The sequence below is a fragment of the Pecten maximus genome, chromosome 2 (genome assembly GCF_902652985.1).
Source record: "Pecten maximus chromosome 2, xPecMax1.1, whole genome shotgun sequence".
Classification (NCBI taxonomy): Eukaryota; Metazoa; Mollusca; class Bivalvia; order Pectinida; family Pectinidae; genus Pecten; species Pecten maximus.
Genome location: NC_047016.1, coordinates 42,970,544 through 42,998,532, shown reverse-complemented (window position 1 = coordinate 42,998,532; position 27,989 = coordinate 42,970,544). Strand labels below are relative to the sequence as shown.

At 35.4% G+C, this 27,989-nt stretch overlaps 2 protein-coding genes across 4 annotated transcripts; both read right to left on the bottom strand.

The window, feature by feature from the left end:
* Positions 1-230: 230 nt before the first annotated feature.
* LOC117322166 (succinate dehydrogenase assembly factor 3, mitochondrial-like) lies at positions 231-26,342 on the bottom strand. Of its 3 annotated transcripts, none has more exons than XM_033876938.1 (3): positions 26,033-26,342; positions 1,159-1,488; positions 231-666 (listed from the first exon to the last, which is right to left on the bottom strand). In XM_033876938.1, the coding sequence occupies exons 2-3, from the start codon at positions 1,330-1,332 to the stop codon at positions 502-504; spliced, it is 339 nt and encodes a 112-aa protein (XP_033732829.1). In that variant the 5' UTR covers positions 1,333-1,488; positions 26,033-26,342; the 3' UTR covers positions 231-501. The 3 variants fall into 3 exon arrangements, with proteins under 3 accessions (XP_033732829.1, XP_033732828.1, XP_033732830.1); XM_033876937.1 differs by lacking the exon at positions 26,033-26,342 and adding an exon at positions 2,141-2,291; XM_033876939.1 differs by lacking the exon at positions 26,033-26,342 and adding an exon at positions 2,021-2,290.
* Positions 18,873-25,936, bottom strand: LOC117343204. The gene is made up of 11 exons (XM_033905546.1): positions 25,297-25,936; positions 24,950-25,158; positions 24,638-24,697; positions 24,363-24,415; positions 23,915-24,059; positions 23,262-23,451; positions 22,691-23,109; positions 22,171-22,285; positions 21,782-21,914; positions 21,293-21,517; positions 18,873-20,808 (listed from the first exon to the last, which is right to left on the bottom strand). The coding sequence occupies exons 1-11, from the start codon at positions 25,934-25,936 to the stop codon at positions 20,697-20,699; spliced, it is 2,301 nt and encodes a 766-aa protein (XP_033761437.1). The 3' UTR covers positions 18,873-20,696.
* Positions 26,343-27,989: the final 1,647 nt, after the last annotated feature.

Sequence of the window (27,989 nt, the reverse complement as noted above, 5' to 3'; positions counted from 1 at the left end):
TAGGATGAAAGGTTACTAACAAGGTAACCAGTTTCCTCTGGCCACCATGACACCAATGTCCATGTCTGGTGTAAGGGCCAGAGGAAACTCGGGCTACTAACAAGGCAGAATGTTAAGAGGGTATAGTTGAAGGGTCATCAGGATTAAGATTCAAATATACAATGTGTCTACAAACTGAGTCAAGTATGAATATGATACATATATTTAATACCACGCACGAAATCAATAAAGAAATTGGAAAATACTTTATTACAAAACTACATAAAACAACCTTCCAGCCTCCATAAGCCAATATTTGTGTCACATTAACCATATTTAAAGACAAGTAACAGCATAGCTGATTATAGCCATGTCGCCCCAATGTGCAGTCTACAGATACAAGTAAGTTAACTAAATGTCCACTTTGTATGCCCGTATCACTCGAACACTCAATTATCTGGGAGTGAAGGTATTTTGACAACAAGACTATATGATGACTCTAGACTTTTGATACACATGATGTTAGCTGTCATCTGGTGCAGGTTTAACAGTCTCTGTCTTTAGCTCCATTAACTGGACAATTTGTTCATTACTAAAGCAGTCCAACAGTTCTGGAGACATGTTCACACCTATAGTCTGTTTCTGTTTTCTCTGAGAGAGTTGCTTTCCTATCATCAAATAATACTTCTGAAACAAGAGAAAATTTAGGATTTTAAATTTACAAAAGGTACATTCTTTTTAAACTTTAAATATTTTACAAGTTTCAGCTAAGTTGGAAGTCTACAACTTTTATATATATTTTATGTAAATCCAAAGAAACAAAAAAAGTTATATGATTTCAACTCATCTGTCATCCTAGAAAATAACCAACAAAAGTTCCATGCTATAAACATAAGCATCACATTAAAATATATCATATACATGGAAAGATATTTAACTACAGTAGAAATGAAAACCGTACAACTTTTTTTTATTTAATATTACTAGATATCATAAAATATATCAAAACTAGCACATTATTGCCCCAAAACCTTCAAAGAATATTAGAATAAGCTGAGTAATATCAATATGGTACATTATTTTTTCTTATTTTTTCTCTCTGACTTTCAAGGTGTTTCTAAGTGTACAACATTTCCATGGTTATGTGCTGGTGAATGTGTTACGATAAATCATGCTTACCGTCCATTCGGCTACAAACACTTCTGCTTCTGCTGTTGTTATGTTTTTGTGTCTTTTGAATTCATCCTTCACATATTGGTCTCCAATGGCCTTGAAATTCTGGGGCAAGCCTCGGTGAAGCTTCAAAATGGCTTTATAAAGGGCACGTATCCGAACTCCCTGTGTGGTAGTCATTATATAAAATCTAATGAATAGTCCGAAGTCTGAACCAGGTCCAATTAATAGTCCGAAATCTGAACCAGGACCAATTATCAGTAACTATCATTAACAACCTTGGTGATCAGATTTCAATGGGTATCATAGGACTCTTGGTACACCTATAGCTGGCATCTGTAAAATACAAAATTGTAAGAGCAAATCAAATCATGCAGGAAATTTGTTTTTTATGGGGCACCGATTGAAAAAACAAATTCTGGGATCCACATGTGCCCCACAATTTGTTCACATACAGAAAACAGCTTTATACTTTGTTAGAGAAAGCAACATTTTTAGCAACTCATCCGGTATATGTTGCAGGGGTGGATCCTGGATTTTCGAAAGGGGGGGGGGTCCAGTAATTTAGTGATGATGCGAGCGCAGTAGGAGCAAGCCGAATTTAATACACAGGTATTATACAGCCAAATGTGTTTTTGATGAGGGGTCAGGGTCCATATAAAAAAAAATCCTGCTCCAAAAAAAGGGGGTTGGGGGTCCTGACGATGTGATGTAATTTTTTTACATAACAGAGAAAAATAACTTTCCCAGATTTAATCAAATAAGAATTATAACTATATATGTATCATACGTTCAGATTTACGGCCATTAGCAGTTTTAGTTATAGAAACTAGTTTATAGAAAGAATGCAGTATTTGGCAATACTTACCGGCCGTAGACACATGTGATATTGGATCACAGGAATCGGACGTTTATGTAATGTTTCACATAAGAAGTGTCAGATTCCTGTGGTAGTGTTAGTAATATCTCGGGCTACTGGTTTACTCACATGTAACGTTAAACTCGCATACGTAGGCTGGTACATCCAGATTAAGTTTACAACCGAAGAAATTACCTAACATCGGTGTTACATGTGCTGCCCTACAAGTCAATAAGAAAGTAGAAATGACCTCGCTTTCATAACATCAACACATCCGGTCCGATAGATCGAGATCCGGATATACTGACTGGTTGGGGCTCCATACGGGGGTAGAACATTATTTCAACGTTCACATGAGCAGACAGGCGCGTAGCTGCTTAAAGGCAAAAACGCAGTTGCGTACACATCAGTTTTCAACAAAAACAAAAAACGATGAAACAAAAAGCTCTGTTATTTATATGAGATTATCTATAGGCAAAATATGAATGCTGTCCCTATAAGTGATGGTTCTAGTCAAACCCACTAATGATATATAGCTAACGTTACCTTCAAAATTTAGCAAATTATTTGCTAAGCTCTCCTAAATCCTAAATCTCCTCTGTTTATCTCTCATACCATTCCCTTTTACAATACATATTTGTTTATACAATACAGATTTTTATTTTATACGATACATATTAGTTTTTAAATATGTCTATGAATTTAAACTATGTAGCTTTGATTTAAACATATTTTATTTGTAATTTACAATCTATTACAAAGGGATTGGGCACAAGTTTTCCAACTTATATTAAGCCCTCTCCCGATACAATTTTACATTGAGAGAAAATTTACATGATGGCAGTTTTATTTACATATTTACAATCAAATTTTATAAGAAATAGAGAGAAAGAGAGAGAGAGACAGAAGGGGAGGGAGACGGAGAGAGTGACGGAGAGAAAGGGGAAGAGAGGGGGAGTGGGAGGGGGAAGAAGAGAGAGAGAGAGAGATTTTATAAGATATTGATACAAATAATCTTATATATTTGGGATATACATGTATATCTAAATACTTAATAAAGACAAATAGTTTTGTGGTAGGCCTAAGTAGCTTTATTAGAATTACTAATTAGAATTGCTAGCCAGTGGTCATTTTAATGTTGGGAGAGCGTGAATGAGCATCTTGGATTGCCATTAATACACGTGTGCAACTAGAATTTTAGGTTGTTCGGGAGTATGTGGCTTTAAAAATGTATTGTCTTATATAGGATATGTTATCGTGATGATATGCGAAACACAATACAACATTAAATTATAAATTGACTCATTCCATTATAATAATTATACACAACGAAATTTTTTTTTTTTGAAATATGTATGTTCTTTTTTCACACAAATTGCATGAAACTTGTTGAAAAAAATTTCTGATACTTTCTCAATTAAAATAAGCGCCTTTATCATCTACTGTTAAGCGTACATTTAGTGAATGAACGAATTGTGAAAATTAGAGATAATATCTCATTTACATATTTAAATTGCTCATTTAAATATGATATAAAATTTGGGCATAGTCACGTTTAAATTTTTTCTGGGGTTTGATCTAGCCCACCATCCTCCCTTTGGTGCCTTTGCTATAAAGGACTACTAACAACCGGAAACCTGGGTGAAGTCTGATTTACATATTTGTTACTGTTAATCTTAAAATGAATTATAAAACATTAACCAAAAGAACAGGTCCGGCGTTATATATGCGCATAGAGTACAAAATTCACTATTGGAATTTTCCTCACTACATGACAGTTGATAAGATGCAGAAATGAATCAATACTTTTAAGGAAATCGTTTGCTTTCAAACGTTAGGTGAACGTTACTATACGTATGCTTAAGAATTCTATTGAATAAAATGAAACACAGCTTTCTGAACGCAGATACACACAGAAATCTAATTTTCAAATGTACAGATTCTGATATTATATATGTACCCTTTGTCTGATCTTCAATGAAATTAGTAAATTAATGTATTTTTAAATCATCAGGTTTGCACACCAACGCTGCCACGAATGTTTTGCCTTATATATGAAGGCTGCTAAATAGTGGGATTAACGTCTCCAAACGAGACCAAGTGTGGTTTTCCTATATCAAACTTAAAAAAAAAAAGTTAGGCTTCTGAACTCTGACCCCTATCTGAGAGAGTGTCCTAGGTTTGGCTATAACCGGAACAAGGACATTACTCCTCGTCAATCAACCCCTCACTGAGTATAATGATGATCGTTATAATTCCAACTTTTAACTTGACTCTAGAACAAATGTCGTGCTATGTTATGACCACCGGTACAATTGAAAGTTTCATTTATATTAAATTCAATTCGACCCTACTGGAATCGAACTTTTATAACTACAACTGTATCTTTAGATATATGTGTATTTTACCTACACATATCGTCATGAAAACATCACCCATTGTCGCAATGATCATCCCAAAACGTCGTGTTACGGTAACGCGACTTAAATACAAGGTTGATCTCAGGCGTTTGGTCTTGATTTCTTTCTTTTACAGCCCTTCCCACAGGAAAGGTATTGCTTTGCCCAATGGACTATGGTAATGTACGTATGGTTATTGAACACATATTCGGACATCATGTAAACGTGTTCCAAGCGTGCAAAATTAGGTAAAGTCAACACAAATTATCATTCTAAATGCTGTACAAGGCTCGTCGTTTCAAGAAAACAGGACAACGTAACTATTCGGACATCGTTAAATGACGGACTTAAATTGTCCAAACACTTAACTTAACTCATTCACCCCTCATTTCAACTTGGCTACGCGCATGGTATTATCACCAAAATGATTCAAACTGATATCATTTTGTTATCTGTGCTGAAACACATTAGTTCGTTCATTTATTTCACCAGCAGCTTTATATTATAAACAACAGCATTTGAACTATGCCGTTTATCTTTTTTAAAAGGTATTTCTTGTTTTAAATATATACCATTGAAACGTTCTTTTTTAAGAATGCCGAGGTGGCGCAGCGCTATAAGCTGCGGGTATTTCTGGCTTAGGCGATTGGGTGCCGTAGATCGTGAGTTCGAGGCCTGGTCAGGGCACGAGTCATAAAGTTGTCTTCCTTATATACATGTATATATATATTTCATGTGATTTTGACTTCAAATTCAAAATTCCAGCAGAGACATATTGGGAAATATGTTCAAGTGATTAGTATTTCAAATATATGATTTCTTCTTAATATAACCTGTCCATTCTGATCCTTAATTTCACTTGGCAAACAACAATCAAAATGAACATTTCGTAGGCTTCCATTCTTTTAATAATTTCGAGAATGTGAAACAGATATATCCACCTCACCAACTGATCATGATTGTCTTTTTAGTTATCTGTTGTAAATAATTAATTGTTATGTACATTGTATATATCATCTCATTTTCATCCTATATATTGTGAGAGTGACGAAGTACAGATTTGGAATTAATTAGTTTTAAGGCCATATTGTTTTTATCTGAAAACAAACCAAACAAGTCCAGCTCAAGTATCCTGGTTTGTATGTGTCTGTCAACGCTGGGGCAGAGTAAGGGGAGAGTTTAGGTCACTAGAGGTCAATTTAAACAGCCCTGGTGTGACCAAGACCCAGTTGATTTAGTAAATTTTAGATTAATAGGTTTTTAGGTGGCTTGAGAGTGGGAGACAATGATGTTTTGGTGAGCTGGTGTTTCTATTTAAGGTGTACATACATGTCATGGAGTCTCTGATTTGGTGACCATATAGTACGAAGTTTTGTATGTTTTGATGTTCTGATGTTTTGACTTGTTGATGTGCGCACTCCGGTGAATGTGGATATGTACTAAATGTCTGTAAATAAACTGTAAATAGTGTATTGACACTTGTTTGTGGTTTGAACCGGTCACAATATTTTGATGCAAACCTTCATACACTGTATTTCATATATTGCCATTTACTAACCATGATTATCTGGTTTCGACAGATTATATTTTACATTCTTGCATGATATCTGTTAATTTGCACATTTAACTGATATTTCCCTTGACAACAATACTAGGAGTTAAATAATAATTAAAGATATATATACACTAACTTAATAAAGCGCACAAGACTATAATGTGTTTACACTCCGGTATATAAAAAATATCGAGATGAATTTGCCATCGTTAGATAGGCCTATGGGTCTAGAGTGGGGGTACGTATGCGTAATGTGTTATTTGTTTTCTCAGAAAATGAACAGTTTTCATTTCGTCCATATATCTGCATGGTTCCTCCTTAATTTTTAGAATGACTGCTGGATATACAAAGATGGTTAGAGTAAAGGGGAAAAAAGAAGAAATTATTACAAATATCATACACAGCATGGTCAATACCAAGATCCATCTTAGATATCTTGCTATCATTAATATATTAGAATGTCATTTGTTTTGATTAATAGATAAACGCGTTAAACATTTCAAAATTACTGACGCGTGCTTGTTAAAAATATTGTTTTGATAAAGAGGTGAGCAGGCCCTTTTGACCTCGCTAATTCCGAGTTTTCCAAGTGATGGTAACAACCTTCCAGTGTTGAAATCCGAGATAAATGTGTTTCGACCATTTTGTTTTTCTGATCGAAATCAAAATTAGAACAGTCACCAAGATATCGGACATGCCCAGCTTCCCAATCCACCTTGATTACAATTGTCCACGATAAAAATAGCCTGAGTTTCCTCTAGCCCTTACAACGGAATTGGACATTATGACAGATCGATGCCTGGAGTAGAGCCGAAGCGCATTACTACAATTTATTAAATGAAAACATGGACTTCCCTGTCACCGTTCAGTTTGGTCCAGCCAAAATATATCTGGCATGACACAACAATTTCCTTACATAATTTATTATACAGATATAAACGCGATGGTTATTTTTCCAAAAACACCCATTTTGTCCCACATCGATGTTCTGCCTCAGCTAGCTGAACTTCTCTGGCAACTTTTTTATGAATCCTCTAGATCTAACCTTGTTGGAGCGATGGCTACACTATTTAAAATAAAAAATGAGAACAGTTGAAAGACAAGATTCTGCCTGCAAATAAGGAAAAAACTACCACCAATTGATAAAGATAAAGAACCTCACATTCCTGCTGCAACAAGAGGCCCAATGGACATGCATAACTTACCTTGATATTTCAGTGATTATGGAAAAGCACTCTATATATGTTACATTACTAATACTGTTTCTGTTTTGTGATCTGTCTCTGTATACATGTATTGCTGTCAACACTTTCCTTACGGGGACACGACACGGTCAGGAAATGATGAAGGTCACGAAAGTTGACATGAGTGATGTTTGCGCCACCATTTACTTTGTTACAAAAAAAAAACTATGCCTTTATATGCTAATTTTCTCAATGCATAGACTTTTTGGAGAAAATTTTTTTTTTTCCACAAAAAGGCGATTATTTTTAAAATAAGGATGAAATAAGCCATTATTCTCCCGGAATGTTTTATTGGTTACAGTGAAAATCCTATTTTAGTTGAAAAAACTTAACCTACATGTAAGCAGGGACATATATTTTTGTTTCACCAAAATAAAATATGAAAATCTGACGATTTAAAAAAACATTTTGTCATGAATGTAATTATATAACCTTTCTTGCCTGGACAGGATAAATAAATATTAGATTATAAAAACATGACCTTACCATGGAAATAAAGACAATTCAACACATTATTGCGGTCCTTTTTACTATATAAAAGGAAGACCTCCATCGTTCTAACATGTATCGGCGCTCACAGGGGGTATAACTCTTACAAGCTTACCTCAAACGTAAGTATGACTTCGATTGGAAACCTTTTTCTCGGGATATATTATGAGTGTTTCATATCCCATTAAACTAACATCAAGCTTTCTGGTTCCGAAGAAGATGCAAAGCAGATTAAGTTGAAAAAGCACACAACATTGATAACCGATTTTGAATTTCATTTTTAGGCCCGCCCTCTTACTATTGGGGATAAAAATATCTGTATCCATACAGACGAAGAAAAATTTAAAAGCATTTCCCTTTTGAGCCTCACCCCTCCTATCCTGGTGAGACCGTCACTCTATTTACACAGTATTATGTCTCCGTAATCCAGTAATCCTTCAGACCATAAAAAAGGTCACTTTAAAGTATCTATTTCGGATATTCCTTTTGGGTCCCGCTCTCCAACCTAGTGGAAGCCAGATCCATTGCTTTTTGCTTTTACAAAATAGCTTTCCCTTCACCAAGATATTTCACACCAAATTTGATCAAAATGATAATGATTAAGGTTAGAGGATTCACTTCCCTGTAGCTGGTGGGTAATCACAACCTCCATTTATACATTTGATTTTTCGTAACAATGCCCAAAACCAAATTTGGTCAAAACTCACCCAGTCGTTTAGGACAAGAAGAGATTTGAAGTTTTCTTTTTTCGTAATTGAGCCCCGCTATCTCGGCCCTTGTGAGCCCTCGATCCATTCATATAAGATATTATCTCATTTGCCCATTGATGCTCCAGATCAAATGGTCAAAACCCATCCAGTCGTTCGATCGGGTCTAGTAGTTTTTTTTTAAGTATTTATTTTTGTTTCCCGTATTGGGTCCCTGTCCCTGCGGTCCCTTGGGACCCATACTCTCCATTGAAACAACGTTTGATTTCCTTCACCCATTGATTCTCCAGACCAAATTTAATCGAAATACATTCAGTCGTTCAGGTCTAGAACGAATATTCATACCCTGCCTACACTGCTCTGACGACCATCTTTCAGAAATTGTCCGTCCGTCGTCCAGAGCTACGTTATCGCAGCTAGTTCAGGCCTAGTAGTGACTTTAAGGATTGACCTCTACTGGGCCAGTCCCCTCCAGTCCCAGAGGCGCCACGCCCTCGGGCCCAGTGATGTCGCACACCAAATTTGATAAAAAAATAATAAGGCTTCACACAAAAGTTCATCAAAATCCATTCAGTCATTCAGTATTAGTAGTAATTTATAAAATATTTTACTCTATTTCCCCTATCAATCCACCCATTCATTCAGGAATAGTAGCAATTCAAAGGATATGCTGACGACACCATACAGACAAACAGAAGGCAGATGAATGCTTGGGATGAAGTGAGCTAATTAATGATAGCCCTCCACTTTATACCAAACTTAAATAATAATCCACTCTAGAATGTACGTAGGAAAATCAACATTTTATATCAAAATATTTCCTAGGTTCCCTTCTTTTGACCCCACCTATCTGTCCCCAGGGAAAGAACAAGCCTCATTGATACAAATGATGATTGCCCTCCTCCAATGATGTTTCAGACTAAATTTGGCAGTAATCCACTCTGGCATTAAGGAGTACTGTTTTAAAGCAAACATGGAGTTAAGTTCTGCTTTTTGGCCCTGCCCCTCTGTACCCAAGCCTCATTTATTCAAGAGTAACACGCCTTCCTTTGAAGATATTTCTGACCAAATTCTGTTGAAATCTGCTCAGGGGTTCAGGTGAAGTAATGTTTTAAAGGAAAAGTTGACAGTTGGTGCATGACGACAGACTTCAACAAGCCCAGATGCACATCTCCAGTGTGTGATGAGTACATCCACAAAAATTCCACAAAAACTGAAGAAGAGTTGGTATGATAAAATCCCAACACTGACAGACAGCTGGACATCCTGATCCCAGTATAGTCCACTTCTAACTTTCTTGTGCAGGTATTCTGATAAATGTTTTTAGTACTCTTCAAGGAACAATGATAGTTAAATTATTGAAGACAGATGGAGAATGGATAAAGGGTCATTTGAATAGATATAGTCCACCATCTGATGATCATGGGAAAAAGGCTAAATCAGATAAAAAGCAGGAGTCCATATCAATAATCATGTCAATATCAAACAAGAGTTGTCAGAAGGCAACATATTAGCTCACAGAGTGGGTTGAAATTCATAATCAGTTTTTTTAAAAGGAGGTCAAAGGTCATGGTCAAGGTCAGCAGGTTCATGAATGTAGTTTCAAAGGAAAAGTCTTGTCACAAGAAACACACATCAAATATGATGGCCTTATCTCATACAGTTACATTTGTTCTAACCTACTGTGGCCAAGGTGAAAGATTGTTTAGAAGTACCAGGTAAGTCAGCGGTAACAGTCAAGGTGTAACAGCCAACAGGTCAAACAAATCAGGGCTTTTTCTCACTGGTTTTGGAAATGACCTTTTAGTCTCATTTTGGGAAGAAAATTGGTGAATTGGGAAAGATTTTTTCAGGAGTTAACTGCAAATTTCGGGAATTTGGCTTAGATACGAAATAATTTCAATTGGGAATGGGGCACATTAACGGCCCAAAAAGCCCAGAAAAAGCCCTGCAAATGTAGTTCCAATTCACCAGGAACACACATGTCATAAATGAAAGCTGTATCTCATACAGTTAACATACTGTGACCAAGGTTAAAGTTCCTAAAAGGTAGTTCAAAGGTCACAGTCAAGGTAAGTAGCTCCTTAAATGAAGTACCAAAGGAAAGTTCCTGCCACTAGGCACACATCGGGAATATCAAAGCTGTATCCTGCCTAGTATTGACACAACACTGTTTTATAAAAAAAGTAACCTTGCTGTTTGTCTAAGGAGGACAGCGACTCCAGGGGTACAGCAATAGCTCCTATGGACTGTGTCCTTGTGAGCTACAAACAATTATAAAGACAAACTTTAAAGATTAACCAAATACAGTATTTATTTCAAACACAAAAAAAAAAAAAAAATAACAATAAATATGGCTCATCAATATTAGGTTCATGTACACAATATATGAATATAATCAGAGCATAACCAAATACAGTATCTATTTCAAACTGAAAAAAAAAAACAAACTAGATGTAAGCAGTAAGTATATGTACCGCTATCTACTGACATGGCTTTGAGTACAGTAGACTACACTCGCTTTGTGGATATTGACAGGATAACATATATTTACATACTAATTCAATTTTAGAATTGTAACTGAAATCTTGTAACAGCATGGCACAAATAGTCATCTGAACATTTGTTGTATATTGAAAAAATATTTAAGGTAAATATTAACTCATTTGCTTGACTTCAATTTTCAGTTTATCAATTCATCGATTACTCTGTGTTTGAAGTATGGTGTAGTGAGAATTTCAAGTCTTGATTATGACTTGATGAAAATTCTAAATTAACAAATTATTAAAATGAATTTGTTTGAAAAATAACACAAGTTCCACAGCAATATTATATAGAGTATAAATCACAATATATCAGAAGTTATCAAACTACAGATAACAATTAACGACTGAATATCAAATTAAGTGAATATCACAAGTATTTTTGCATTTGTTTTTAGATAATCCGGATTTCCGTCTTTAAAAAAAATACCTAGTAGACGTAGTGCATAGTAAACGTAGCCATGTAACAGCTGATTTTAATCAGATATAACTTAACATGAACTTAACACCGTCACAGAAGTTCGTCGCAATCGAAAATTTGGTCGTGAATTCGGTATTTTGCAAATTATTTCAAAATACTTTCAGGTAAAAGAAAAAAAAATTCTCGTAAAAATATCGATTTTGGGTCGACTATCGGCCATTTCGGTAATTCAACTCTAACGACAATCGGGCCGCGATTCGCAAATGAATAATTAATTTAAAATTCGGTCAAATAAACCTCTAATATTTTAAATATGATACAATCAGGCATTGCAGAACATATATTTTGGTCAATCCTCTGAAAATAATGCCAATTTATATTATAATTAAGCCCGATTTTTCTTCGTTTCGGTATTTCCAAGTCTGCTTCACGTGTGGTCCGTTTCAGCAGAGACTTGTATATCACATACAAGTCTCTGGTTTCAGTAAATATTCTCGTCTTTGCCGAAATAAAAACAAGCTATATAATTGTTCATTTTAAACATGATAACAACTGCCAACCACACGTATCCAAAAATGTTATTGTTGATATCATCTGAATATTGCCGTAGTTATCTGTCACTTCGATTGTAAACCCCATGCCAAAGTGAAGGAAGAATCGACCAATCAAATTGGTTTATTTTTGATTTCCGTAATCTTGTAGTTACCTCCCTTACAACAGTAAATACGTTCCAAGTATCGCCTACAACAAGCAATCCCGTGCACATAGCAAGATATTATCATTTGCATTTGATTTATTGGGTCATTTTCGTCAAAGGAAAATGGTATATGGAAATCGATGACAATTTTAACGCTATGACCAGTCACCCTGACCACAAATGCCACCTAATTGTAAGCCTATACATATGTACAGTTCTTTCTCGCAAACATGTACAGTAACTACAGTATAGTATGATACAATGTATCGTCTCGTATGCCGTCATTGATATATTTCTTTCTCTAAATTATAGAAATACACACCTAGTTGATAATGATGTAACATTCTAGAATATATATATTACACATTTAAGTAAATCGCGGACAAATTTGCAGACCTATGCTATAATGTCAGCCGTTTTGGAAAGAACGCAGAGGAGCAAAACTTTCTGAACATCCGGAGACGAATGCGCCTGCGCAATAGTTGTTTACATAAATATATTGACCTGGAGTTATTCGCAAAGTTCAGGTTCATTTAGTCTTCCCATTTCGCTAGCGTTATGCATTTCTCAAATCGTATGCATCTTGAAAACACCTACTGAATACATTTCAACCTTTTCGGTAAAACTACTATATAAAACGAAGATGTTTTTGCAAGTAAATTATTTGAAGCGTAAGGCAATGGGGGCAGCCATATTTCATTGAAACAGACAGTAGGTGGCGTATTGGTGAATGTGGCTACCATATATGGTTATATTTCTCAGTCCAGTTCTTGATCACAATAACCGAACATTAGCGGTTTATGAAGAGAGTACACTCCAGTTTTTTATGTTATGACTGTATAACAGAAAAAAATAATTAATGTTAATTCTTATAATTTAATTTCGTCTTATACACACCAAGATATTTCACTTTCTTTGGCGAACTCTTTTCTGTGATAAATTATTACGCAACGTCATCAGCCAATCAAAAATGACGTTACATTTCGCAACGTCAAAAATTTTGTTATGGAGGTACATGTATAACAAAATTATTTTAGCCAATGAAAATGCGTGTTTCATACAAAATTAAATTATATACCATTGAAACGTTCTTTTTTAAGAATGCCGAGGTGGCGCAGCGCTATAAGCTGCGGGTATTTCTGGCTTAGGCGATTGGGTGCCGTAGATCGTGAGTTCGAGGCCTGGTCAGGGCACGAGTCATACAGTTGTCTTCCTTATATACATGTATATATATATTTCATGTGATTTTGACTTCAAATTCAAAATTCCAGCAGAGACATATTGGGAAATATGTTCAAGTGATTAGTATTTCAAATATATGATTTCTTCTTAATATAACCTGTCCATTCTGATCCTTAATTTCACTTGGCAAACAACAATCAAAATGAACATTTCGTAGGCTTCCATTCTTTTAATAATTTCGAGAATGTGAAACAGATATATCCACCTCACCAACTGATCACGATTGTCTTTTTAGTTATCTGTTGTAAATAATTAATTGTTATGTACATTGTATATCATCTCATTTTCATCCTATATATTGTGAGAGTGACGAAGTACAGATTTGGAATTAATTAGTTTTAAGGCCATATTGTTTTATCTGAAAACAAACCAAACAAGTCCAGCTCAAGTATCCTGGCTTGTATGTGTCTGTCAACGCTGGGGCAGGGTAAGGGGAGAGTTTAGGTCACTAGAGGTCAATTTAAACAGCCCTGTTGTGACTAAGACCCAGTTGATTTAGTAAATTTTAGATTAATAGGTTTTTAGGTGGCTTGAGAGTGGGAGACAATGATGTTTTGGTGAGCTGGTGTTTCTATTTAAGATGTACATACATGTCATGGAGTCTCTGATTTGGTGACCATATAGTACGAAGTTTTGTATGTTTTGATGTTTTGACTTGTTGATGTGCGCACTCCGGTGAATGTGGATATGTACTAAATGTCTGTAAATAAACTGTAAATAGTGTATTGACACTTGTTTGTGGTTTGAACCGGTCACAATATTTTGATGCAAACCTTCATACACTGTATTTCATATATTGCCATTTACTAACCATGAATATCTGGTTTCGACAGATTATATTTTACATTCTTGCATGATATCTGTTAATTTGCACATTTAACTGATATTTCCCTTGACACAATACTAGGAGTTAAATAATAATTAAAGATATATATACACTAACCTAATAAAGCGCACAAGACTATAATGTGTATACACTCCGGTATATAAAAAATATCGAGATGAATTTGCCATCGTTAGATAGGCCTATGGGTCTAGAGTGGGGGTACGTATGCGTAATGTGTTATTTGTTTTTCTCAAAAAATGAACAGTTTTCATTTCGTCCATATATCTGCATGGTTCCTCCTTAATTTTTAGAATGACTGGATATACAAAGATGGTTAGAGTAAAGGGGAAAAAAAAGAAGAAATTATTACAAATATCATACACAGCATGGTCAATACCAAGATCCATCTGAGATATCTTGCTGTCATTAATATATTAGAATGTCATTTGTTTTGATTAATAGATAAACGCGTTAAACTTTTCAAAATTACTGACGCGTGCTTGTTAAAAACATTGTTTTGATAAAGAGGTGAGCAGGCCCTTTTGACCTCGCTAATTCAGACTTTACCAAGTGATGGTAACAACCTTCCAGTGTTGAAATCCGAGATAAATGTGTTTCGACCATTTTGTTTTTCTGATCGAAATCAAAATTAGAACAGTCACCAAGATATCGGACATGTCCAGATTCCCAATCCCCCTTGATTACAATTGTCCACGATAAAAATAGCCCGAGTTTCCTCTAGCCCTTACATCGGAATTGGACATTATGACAGATCGATGCCTGGAGTAGAGCCGAAGCGCATTACTACAATTTATCAAATGAAAACATGGACTTCCCTGTCACCGTTCAGTTTGGTCCAGCCAAAATATATCTGGCATGACACAACAATTTCCTTACATAATTTATTATACAGATATAAATGCGATAGGTATTTTTCCAAAAACACCCATTTTGTCCCACATCGATGTTCTGCCTCAGCTAGCTGAACTTCTCTGGCAACTTTTTTATGAATCCTCTAGATCTAACCTTGTTGGAGCGATGGCTACACTATTTAAAATAAAAATAAATAAATGAGAACAGTTGAAAGACAAGATTCTGCCTGCAAATAAGGAAAAAACTACCACCAATTGATAAGATAAAGAACCTCGCATTCCTGCTGCAACAAGAGGCCCAATGGACATGCATAACTTACCTTGATATTTCAGTGATTATGGAAAAGCACTCTATATATGTTACATTACTAATACTGCTCCTGTTTTGTGATCTGCCTCTGTATACCATGTATTGCTGTCAACATTTCCCTTACGGGGACACGACACGGTCAGGAAATGATGAAGGTCATGAAAGTTGACATGAGTGATGTTTGCGCCACCATTTACTTTGTTACAAAAAAAAACTATGCCTTTATATGCTAATTTTCTCAATGCATAGACTTTTTGGAGAAAACATGGGGTTTTCTTCTCACAAAAAGACGATTATTTTAAAAATAAGGATGAAATAAGCCACTATTCTCCCGGAAGGTTTTATTGGTTACAGTGAAAATCCTATTTTAGTTGAAAAAAACTTAACCTTCATGTAAGCAGGGACATATATTTTTGTTTCACCAAAATAAAATATGAAAATCTGACTATTTAAAAAAAACATTTTGTCATGAATGTAATTATATAACCTTTCTTGCCTGGACAGGATAAATAAATATAAGATTATAAAAACATGACCTTACCATGGAAATAAAGACAATTCAATACATTATTGCGGTCCTTTTTACTATATAAAAGGAAGACCTCCGTCGTTCTAACATGTATCGGCGCTCACAGGGGGTATAACTCTTACAAGCTTACCTCAAACGTAAGTATGACTTCGATTGGAAACCTTTTTCTCGGGATATATTATGAGTGTTTCATATCCCATTAAACTAACATCAAGCTTTCTGGTTCCGAAGAAGATGCAAAGCAGATTAAGTTGAAAAAGCACACAACATTGATAACCGATTTTGAATTTCATTTTTAGGCCCGCCCTCTTACTATTGGGGATAAAAATATCTGTATCCATACAGACGAAGAAAAATTAAAAAGCATTTCCCTTTTGAGCCTCACCCCTCCTATCCTGGTGAGACCGTCACTCTATTTACACAGTATTATGTCTCCGTAATCCAGTAATCCTTCAGACCATAAAAAAGGTCACTTTAAAGTATCTATTTCGGATATATTCCTTTTGGGTCCCGCTCTCCAACCTAGTGGAAGCCAGATCCATTGCTTTTTGCTTTTACAAAATTGCTTTCCCTTCACCAAGATATTTCACACCAAATTTGATCAAAATGATAATGATTAAGGTTAGAGGATTCACTTCCCTGTAGCTGGTGGGTAATCACAACCTCCATTTATACATTTGATCTTTCGTAACAATGCCCAAAACCAAATTTGGTCAAAACTCACCCAGTCGTTAGGACAAGAAGAGATTTGAAGTTTTCTTTTTTCGTAATTGAGCCCCGCTACCTCGGCCCTTGTGAGCCCTCGATCCATTCATATAAGATATTATCTCATTTGCCCATTGATGCTCCAGATCAAATGGTCAAAACCCATCCAGTCGTTCGATCGGGTCTAGTAGTTTTTTTTTAAGTATTTATTTTTGTTTCCCGTATTGGGTCCCTGTCCCTGCGGTCCCTTGGGACCCATACTCTCCATTGAAACAACGTTTGATTTCCTTCACCCATTGATTCTCCAGACCAAATTTAATCGAAATACATTCAGTCGTTCAGGTCTAGAACGAATATTCATACCCTGCCTACACTGCTCTGACGACCATCTTTCAGAAATTGTCCGTCCATAGTCCAGAGCTACGTTATCGCAGCTAGTTCAGGCCTAGTATTGACTTTAAGGATTGACCTCTATTTCCCCTACTGGGCCAGTCCCCTCCAGTCCCAGAGGCGCCACGCCCTCGGGCCCTGTGATGTCGCACACCAAATTTGATAAAAAAATAATAAGGCTTCACACAAAAGTTCATCAAAATCCATTCAGTCATTCAGTATTAGTAGTAATTTTTAAAATATTTTACTCTATTTCCCCTATCAATCCACCCATTCATTCAGGAATAGTAGCAATTCAAAGGATATGCTGACGACACCATACAGACAAACAGAAGGCAGATGAATGCTTGGGATGAAGTGAGCTAATTAATGATAGCCCTCCACTTTATACCAAACTTAAATAATAATCCACTCTAGGATGTACGTAGGAAAATCAACATTTTAAATCAAAATATTTCCTAGGTTCCCTTCTTTTGACCCCACCTATCTGTCCCCAGGGAAAGAACAAGCCTCATTGATACAAATGATGATTGCCCTCCTCCAATGATGTTTCAGACTAAATTTGGCAGTAATCCACTCTGGCATTAAGGAGTACTGTTTTAAAGCAAACATGGAGTTAAGTTCTGCTTTTTCGGCCCTGCCCCTCTGTACCCAAGCCTCATTTATTCAAGAGTAACCGGCCTTCCTTTGAAGATATTTCTGACCAATTCTGTTGAAATCTGCTCAGGGGTTCAGGTGAAGTAATGTTTTAAAGGAAAAGTTGACAGTTGGTGCATGACGACAGACTTCAACAAGCCCAGATGCACATCTCCAGTGTGTGATGAGTACATCCACAAAAATTCCACAAAAACTGAAGAAGAGTTGGTATGATAAAATCCCAACACTGACAGACAGCTGGACATCCTGATCCCAGTATAGTCCACTTCTAACTTTCTTGTGCAGGTATTCTGATAAATGTTTTTAGTACTCTTCAAGGAACAATGATAGTTAAATTATTGAAGACAGATGGAGAATGGATAAAGGGTCATTTGAATAGATATAGTCCACCATCTGATGATCATGGGGAAAAGGCTAAATCAGATAAAAAGCAGGAGTCCATATCAATAATCATGTCAATATCAAACAAGAGTTGTCAGAAGGCAACATATTAGCTCACAGAGTGGGTTGAAATTCATAATTAGTTTTTTAAAAGGAGGTCAAAGGTCATGGTCAAGGTCAGCAGGTTCATGAATATAGTTTCAAAGGAAAAGTCTTGTCACAAGAAACACACATCAAATATGATGGCCTTATCTCATACAGTTACATTTGTTCTAACCTACTGTGGCCAAGGTGAAAGATTGTTTAGAAGTACCAGGTAAGTCAGCGGTAACAGTCAAGGTGTAACAGCCAACAGGTCAAACAAATCAGGGCTTTTTCTCACTGGTTTTGGAAATGACCTTTTAGTCTAATTTTGGGAAGAAAATTGATGAATTGGGAAAGATTTTTTCAGGAGTTAACTGCAAATTTCGGGAATTTGGCTTAGATACGAAATAATTTCAATTGGGAATGGGGCACATTAACGGCCCAAAAAAGCCCAGAAAAAGCCCTGCAAATGTAGTTCCAATTCACCAGGAACACACATGTCAAAAATGAAAGCTGTATCTCATACAGTTAACATACTGTGACCAAGGTTAAAGTTCTTAAAAGGTAGTTCAAAGGTCACAGTCAAGGTAAGTAGCTCCTTAAATGAAGTACCAAAGGAAAGTTCCTGCCACTAGGCACACATCGGGAATATCAAAGCTGTATCCTGCCTAGTATTGACACAACACTGTTTTATAAAAAAAGTAACCTTGCTGTTTGTCTAAGGAGGACAGCGACTCCAGGGGTATAGCAATAGCTCCTATGGACTGTGTCCTTGTGAGCTACAAACAATTATAAAGACAAACTTTAAAGATTAACCAAATACAGTATTTATTTCAAACTCAAAAAAAAAAAAAAAATAACAATCAATATGGCTCATCAATATTAGGTTCATGTACACATATATGAATATAATCAGAGCATAACCAAATACAGTATCTATTTCAAACTGAAAAAAAAAACAAAAAAAACAATATGGCTTATCAATATTAGGTACTTGTACACGTATATGATTAAAATCAAATCACTTCAACATTGATTCATCTATAATCATACATGTACAAGAATTTAATACAAATTAATACGTACCTATATATGTACAGGACTTAAATACAAATTCATACCAAGTAATACATGTACAAATGGATGTTAGATGACTTTGATCTCGCATTTATTCATGCAAACTTGAAAGTTTCAGTTTTGATAAAAAGACTGCGCCTATTCATACAAAATTGATTTTCCTTCACCAAAGGAGGCTTCTGACCAAATATGGACCAAATTCTGATATTACTACATTATATAAGAAGGATTTCGAAGAATTTGCTATATTTCCACTATTGGGCCCACCTCTTGGACCTCTCGTGGTCCAGATCCACCATTTATAAAAAAGAATTGGTTGCCCTTTAGCCAGGAATGCTTTGGACAGAATTTGGTCAAAATGCTTTGGATAGAATTTGGTCAAAATCCACAGATTTGTTCATGACTAGTATTGTTTTTTTGAAAAGTTGTTGGATGGACACCGGATGCCGTGCCATATCCTTCAGACCAGGTGAGCTAACAACATGCTTGCCTATCGTGAATATCCATCAAATGTCAAAGTGACCACCGTATTTCGGCAACCACACTGTATATAACATGTCATACTAACATCTCTGGTTCTGAGGGCCCCTCCTCAAGGCCCCCACTATAGCAGTGTTAGGGGGCGGAGCCAGGGAATTTACAGACGTCAATCTCCCCCAGAATTACAGAGACTGTACACATGTACCCCATAAAGCCACATGGGGATTTAGCATTATTCAAATATTGCATATACAGAGACCTAACATTATGATGGACAAATCCAATTGACATCATGAATAATCTACATATTATACAGATATTAGACTGTCTGTCCTGCTTATATTCTGTACTCTTTGCCAACAAAAATTCTAAAATATATACCTTATGCTTTATACATAAATATCCAAATACAGAAAACAAAGAACATCTAAACTGGTAATAACTAGAATAATACAAAATCCTGTGTAATCCCATTATGTATAAGAATCGCAGATAATATTGAAAGATGCACAAAAATAAGAAATGGAAGATAAATAATTAAAAAGAAATAACTAAAGTCCAGGAACCCAATTTTTACGGTTTGGTATTAAGTTTCAAACCAAGGACTCAACCTTATATAATGGAGAACTTTAATGTAGCAAGCTGATTGTTAACATTATCCAATAAACCCCTTATATGGGCCAAACATTTACATGGTTTAATGCAAAAAAAACTCGAACTAGGATTTAAAATCCTGATCATAACACAAAAAATACTCAAACTAGGGTACACGACCCTGAACATTACACATGAACAATTTCACACAATTTTGAATCTTTTACTGAATAACCTATTGAACAGTCATACAATTTATTTCGGCTCCTGTCCATCCAGATACATCCAGTGCATTCGCACAGCTATGTGGACTGGTTATTGGACATCCTGTCCATCAAGATATAGGTATCTATATATATGTAGCATATCGCTTTGTGCATTTGCAAAGCTATGAGGACTACTTAATTGGTGTCCTGTCTGTCCAGATATAAGTATTTATATATATGAAGCATATTGCTGTGTCCATTTGAACAGCAGTGTGGACTATTTGGAAGAGTGCCTCAGTTTGGTGTTTTTCTTCTTATTTGGTTGATGTTTCTCAATAGCTTTCCTTGATGTAGTCTTGTTCATATTCGCATATTTCTGGGAGTCGTTCCTGGAGAAGAAATTATTCTATTAAACCTTGCATAGACTGTTAAAAGAAGTAATAGTAATGAAAGTCTTAATTGTGCCCAGTACATTCACTTTTTATATTTTTCATATTTCAGCACTTTAAAACATGTTCCATCTAAATTGCAAGATCCTCAACATTCAGAAATCATTTTTAACAGCCTGGAACCTTACTTCTTCTCCAAAATTATTCAAAATAAAATTGTGCCTGTACATGTTCAAATTTCTCTATCTTGATATCTTACGTATACAAATCTTGAGGATTCAAATATATATATAAATCTCCTTGTAGACATTATTTAATTTTCCAAGTCTTTATTAAAGTTATTATTAGCACATTAAAAACACTTTTAAGTAGTTAACTACATGTAATCTTAATTTGAACTGAGCCTAAAATTGTGTGATAATTCTTTTGTCAGCAAAACAATATTTTAAATGACAACCAAAATCACTATTTGTAGATAACTTACTTGCTCATACGGATCTTGTCACGACAGCCCAATCCACCCTCCCAGTGAGATGTGGTGGACTTGGTCATCGAGTGACCGCAAGACATGCAGGGTTTCTCCAAAGCAAATGGTTGTTCTCTACAGCAAAAGCCACAAATCATTCGATTGGCAAGTACCATCTCATGCCCATCCTCACCCTCCTCATGACATAGGTCGCAGGCATAACACTTTCCACAGCAGGGAAATCTATTGGGAAAATGAAACTGATATAAAGCCTGCTCAGTGCTCGACATGAAGCAGTAATGTTTTTCAATCGAGAATAACACTACCCATATTTTATGGTGAACAGTGAAAATATAAACATATTCATGTAAATATATTGAATAAAAAATTAAATGCTGAATACAGAAATATTAAACCAAAATGTTTGAAATATCTTAAATGCAGCTTTACTTGTGTTTAGATGCTAATATGAAATATATATATCATATTATAATAATTTATTTATACCTGAACCAGCGAAAGCTCTTTTTGTAGTGTTTACAGGTGCCATTGTCAGGTAGAGGGTTCCCAAACTTAATGACAGGATCCTTGACGATCCTTTTCACTTTCTTCACATTGACCTCATGAACTTTTCTATTTTCTGTGAATGAAATATTTCAAAATAAATATATGTTAAAAATGTCTTTCTTTTGTCAAAGAACTCTTTTACAGAAAAAAACCCACTAAACTAGTATCACATTATACTAACTAAAGCTCCTGTATCAAATTTCCTAACACTCTGCACAAAATTTATAATTCAGAAATACACATGTGTTATATATTCAACAGGAAACCACTGACTATTCAGTATTTATTGAACTTCCAGATGTTATGGTGTTATAGGTTGTTATACACACCTGTCTCCACTACTGTAGGCAGCAGTAGTGTAAACTTGGCATCTTCTGCTGAAACGCGGAGTTTCTGGTGGCATGACTTACACCAACTGTCCATTGGCTGACCAGGATACAAACTCTGTTTGGACAAACATATACATTAAACAATGGAAAGCCATTTCACAGCACAGGATTTTTCATACCGGTTTAAATATATTATCATGAGTACTTGTCTTTCTTTCAACAAACTTTTGAAACTTCAAGGGATACATCACAGATTTGTGAAACATTGCTCATGTAATTACAACTAGACCTGAATTAGATATTAATCTGAGTAATAGTATTGTAAAAAAAAAGAAAATTGTATCCTCTTATAAACATTCCCACTTTCTTCATACCATAAATCATTTGCCCTATGATTTAACGTTTAACACAAATTAACACAAAATGAGTGAAAATTTAATTTCAAATCTATTAATTTAGCAAAAATACATCAGTGATAGATCTAGCAACATTCAATAGTAAATACTAAATCTTTACTCACATCAACTTTAGTCTCCTTGTTGCAGTTCATACAGCCTAGTTTGTATGCAGAGTCCTGTAGGAGGAGGTCAAACGGCACACATCCTTCAAGGTCAAGGTAGCCCATGATTGAGGAGTAAGAATGCATGATGGCAGGTCTGAAGGTCAACAACATCTGAGTACGACACTTAAAACATGGAATCAAATTGACCCTTCCAACAGGGGTCAAGATGTCAGTGTTACTCTTACAGCGGGAGCACTGGACAACAACCTTGATTTGTGTGTAGGTCATTGTGGAGACAGTCTCCTTCATCACTAAGTTGCGGAGTCGGATCTCTGTTCCTTTTCTTTCAGCATTAAGATTGGCCTCCTCAAACTTCCCTGTGACAATGTTCAAGTCATCTTCATCTTCTTCATCATCTGAACTTAATGCCTCTGGACCTGCAGAAAATAGTCATGGGTATATATATTTTATACAATTCATTGCTTTATTTTCAGAATTCATGTATTTTGTGAATGTATTTGAAAATATTTAAACATCTCTGAATTATCTAATATCTGTTGCATCTAATAAATGTCATTTTAAAACATACCACAATAGACTTCCTCCTCGTCTTTCTTCCTATAAACAACAACATTCTCCATTTCTTTATCCTCCTCACTGTCCTCTTCACTTTCCTCCTCCTCTGAGCCTGTAGAGTTCTTTCCCCTTAATCGCTCCCTCAACACACTGGCTGGGATGAACTCGAACCCTGCAGCTTTTGCCATCAATTCTCTTTGTAGCTGTTTATAACACAATAAGATAACATTTAATCCATTTCATTTTTATGTGGATTTATAATTTTCCAGATTAACACGATATCCCAAAGGGATCTTGGCACCCACCATTGAATAATCTTCATTGGTTACTTATCTTTTCTCTACTTAAATGATTGATAACAAGGGGAACCTACATAGGAAATCTATGCGAGATCTAAGAAGAACATTCTGTGAATTAGAAATATTAATTTACTTAATTTCAACTGTTGGTCATTTTCTTTTCAGTATCAAACTCAAAATAAAAAAATATAAAACTAGGATATATGAAGTTTGAGAAAATTCCTCTTAGTACTTCACAAGAAAGTTCTATAAAAATGTTCCAGTCATAATCAAAGATGGCTGTCTGTAGGCCATTTTATTTTTTTTGGATCAGACTCAAAATCATATGAATACAACTATGAGTAGGGGTAGAGGAGCTTTCTTTTACCTGTCTAAGGCCCTCTGTAACAATCTCCTCCAAATCTTTATCCAGCCAGTGAATGAATGGACGGAATGTAAGCTCCAGGACACCACGACTCTCCAGTTCAGTTTCTTTATGGTCCAACCACTCACAGATAGATGCCGATATATACCTGTAAACAAAGCCAATAAACCATTATTTGGTTTACAAACGGAGGTAATAATCTATTGATATATATTAATAAGAATATCTTAATATTACTAATATTTGTATATCTTATTGTTTAGATATTACAATTGTCAGGAGAATTGAGATTGTATTGTTTATTGTTCTGCCTTGTTGATCCAGCGATTACTGGACTGGTTAATGTTCTAGTCATGATTTAGGTTAAAGTCTCAGATTTTTTTTTATTAATTATTAACTTTTCAACAATCCAACCACAGTATTTATTGCTTCCACAGACTCAAATATTTACCTTCTCACAGTTTCAGGAAGATCCTGGTCAGTTGGTAACTCTGCCTTGAACATCTGAAAATTAATTTGTTATTCTGACAATTAATAATGATATCAGAATATTGAAAAGAAATTTAGTGTCCAATTGTACTCAAATCATTCATGATGTAGGTCAAACACTACATATCTATAGTACTTTTGATGAATGTATGAAACATCTTTTTAGCTATTTTACTTTAAAGGTTATCATTTTACTTTTATGTCATTGCAAAAACACAACTGATTAAGCTTATTTACCTTAACTGGGTAGTTAGAAGGAAATGTCAGCTGAATGTCATACACATTGACATCGAATGGCTGAAAAAATAATAAAAAACATTTTACTGTACATTTTTCCTCAAATTACGAAGTTATATCAATTTTTACATAAAGATACTGTACATTAAATGTTAATCCAAAAGAAAAACTAATATTATGTACATTTTACAATCCATCGGTTCTTCATGATACTCTACAGTTTAAGTTTGTGAATAATTCGGGGAAATGTATTTTTATTGGTTAAAATTATTTGAAATGAAGATGTATTACAATTAATAAATTAGTACTTACCCAATCTGGATCAGTTGGTTTGAAGCTAAGACAGTAAACATTCTCGCCATCATCTGATTCTTTTATGATTGCCAGCTTATCTGATGGGAATCTTTTCTTTAGCTGCTCAAGTTCTGTTGCCTGAAGTTTTTTTATGACTTCCTGGCCAATGTTATCACGCCTGATTTCTTTTCTTAATGTTGGCGGTACAAAAGCTGGTCTTGGGGCAACTCAGACTTTGGAATTTTTTGGACGACTTGATTCACCCTTCCCCAAAATTTCCTGTCTGGTTGTTTCATCCTCTTGTGGAATTTCATAAGCTGAAATACCACCAAGCTTTTCATGTCCTTGTGGATGATAAAACCTACATTTAGCTCCACTCCTACATCGGCCAGTGATAAAGTAGCGACATGTCACTGGAGTCTTCGCTTTCTTCTCGGATCCATTAGGTTTGACCACAGGCGGTGTGGACTCTGCTGCTATGTGTATATTTGGTGAAGGTGCATTCACCTGTTTGGTACTTTTTTTCTTACCATCTTGGCCAGATTTCTTCAAATTATTTGCATGACTAAATCTACATCTAGCACCAAATCGGCAGTGTCCATATTTAGAGTATTGAAAACAAGGCTTTGTTTCACCTTCATTATGAGAATGATCTTCTTCAGCTTCTTCTGAAGAAACTTGAATGCTCGAATGGGCAACTTTGGTTCTTACAGATTCGTCATTATAATTTGATCCTGTGTGACTTGAAGGTAGTGACGTCGGAGAAGCAGGAGCAGCAGTATTTTCTACTGTTTCTTCATAATGGCTATGGTCAATTGGCAGACGAGATTGTAAGGCTGTTGACTGCGGGTTGCTGTCGAAATTTCCTTTTACTGTTTCATTTTTATTTATATTTGCTGGGTTAGAAGATGGAATGTTGGCGTGTGAAAACTTACAGTTAGTCCCAAACTTACAACCGTTCTCAGTATTAAAATAATGACAAATACTGCGAGGGTTATGGAACATAATATGGTAGAACTTCTCTTGGCTAGGTAAGTTTGACACTTCCTCCACGGCTTCGAACAAACTTGACAATGTGGAACCGTTCACCGGAATACTTACAAGTTACTAGTCTGTGATATGCGTGTACGTCTGTCGACCTGGTTGGTGTGAAATGGACTTTGGACACTTGTGGATGTCTCAACACCAAGGAGATTTCACAGAGAACCCCGAGAAAACAAGTTAGAGTTAGCCCCTGGCTTCGATGCGTTGTCCGCCCCAGATATTGGGAAGGAATGTCTCTCTGTACTGTTCTGTAGGCCTATTTATACGCCCTCTGAAATTATTGCACAACTCTTTTGCCACTTGTGGTGCAATCGCTTCTAATCGAATATCCTCAGATATTTTCGATTAAAACTGGGATAGCATCCGGAACTCCGATTGTCGAGACCGACCTTGACATTGAACTTATTTACAATAAACGAACCGATTAAGTCCGGAAATTAAATACCTTCGTTGTACAGTGAAATATTATTACCGTTCAAGTACTGTAACGTATTTATCATATTTCATGAAAACACTGGAGGGATATTTTATCATTTTGCCACATTGTTCTATATTATTTTCATTTTATTGACCGATACAAACTTGTACAGCAAAAAAGAGTTTGATGGCCACCCACTAACTACTGTATAGCTGATGATTTAAGTGATCAATCTAAAATGAAAAGGTGAAATTTGGGTTTTTCATGAAGGGAAAGAAATAAACATTCTCAAAATGGCTGCCGAATTGATTAGAATTATTGTGAAAAAAATCTATAAACAACAGACGTCTAGATTTTTGACACATTTTTCAGATTCGTGTTTGCTGATAAGAAAACAACCTCACAAGATCAGAGGTCTCTGACAAGATCAAAGCGGGACTTGACTGCGATTGAAACCAGATATGATTACATCCTTAGATTTCTCTCAATTTTCCATTTAAAAGACCATCTGCAATGTTATCCATTCTCTCTAACGCGCTACAACTTGGTCTGCGCTCATTAAGAATATTGATCACTACATCTGTACGTGCCACATTGGTACGGGGACCAGAAGGAAAAGTTTAATTCAATTCAGGCTATTTCCCACGACTCCATACCTTAATTCTTATCTGGCCAGTTGGTGATGATTGGGTACCTTATATCACACACACGGACTTGAGAATTAGTTACAGTCTACATATGTATTTGGACCTCCCCTATAGGGGACTAAATAATTATAAATATCCATAATTAATTATAATATCCATAATTCGATTTATGGATATCCATAAATACATGTACGTACGGATATCAATAATTCGTCTTGAAATTAGCAAGAGATTTATGAACATTAAAAAATGAATTATGGATATGCATAATTCAAGCTGAATTATGGATATCCATAAATCAATTTAAATATCCATCAATGAATTATGGATATCTATAAATCAGCGCCCACTGAATATATTCCAGTATAATTGGTCATATACACGAGGAGGTCCGAAACACGATAGGTGAAATGAAAGTGGGTCCTATATACGCAACACGTACAATATACCCAAGCCATGGACATCGTATTGTAAAAATAGTATTATTGATTGATCCAGACTTACATATGATCGATCCAAGATGTCACCGACATGTGCATTACAAATATCCTTAAATCAATGCCACCTATCGGACATGTTTGTTCGGTGCGAAAACGGGTTTGTTTTACATAATGGCCGGAACAGATATGGGCGAAGCTGCCGATTTAGTTTAAACATATTTTATTGACATACAGAAATGACAAAGGGATTAGTCAGCAAGTTTTACCAACTTATAAACGACTTCTCCCGTAATAATAACAAAATAATAAACAATAACATAGTCACATGATGGTAAATATACAAATATTTAAAAATGTGATAAAGAAACGAAAATATATATTATATGGATAAATGGAGCATTTTGGATTATTAAGCTGTTTTTTAATTATAGGAAAGTGGCATGAAAAGAAGAGGAGAGGGGATTAGGAAGTTAGGAAGTGATAATTACTCGAATCTTCCCGACCTTCTC

Coding starts and splice junctions, on each gene's coding strand:
- LOC117322166 (XM_033876938.1), bottom strand. CDS start 1,332: ATGACTACCACACAGGGAGTTCGGATACGTGCCCTTTATAAAGCCATT. Junction 667..1,158: donor TGTTTGTAGCCGAATGGACG/GTAAGCATGATT, acceptor CTCTTGTTTCAG/AAGTATTATTTGATGATAGG.
- LOC117343204 (XM_033905546.1), bottom strand. CDS start 25,936: ATGTTCCATAACCCTCGCAGTATTTGTCATTATTTTAATACTGAGAAC. Junction 23,452..23,914: donor TTACAGAGGGCCTTAGACAG/GTAAAAGAAAGC, acceptor TGTTATAAACAG/CTACAAAGAGAATTGATGGC. Junction 20,809..21,292: donor GACAAGATCCGTATGAGCAA/GTAAGTTATCTA, acceptor TTTCTTCTCCAG/GAACGACTCCCAGAAATATG.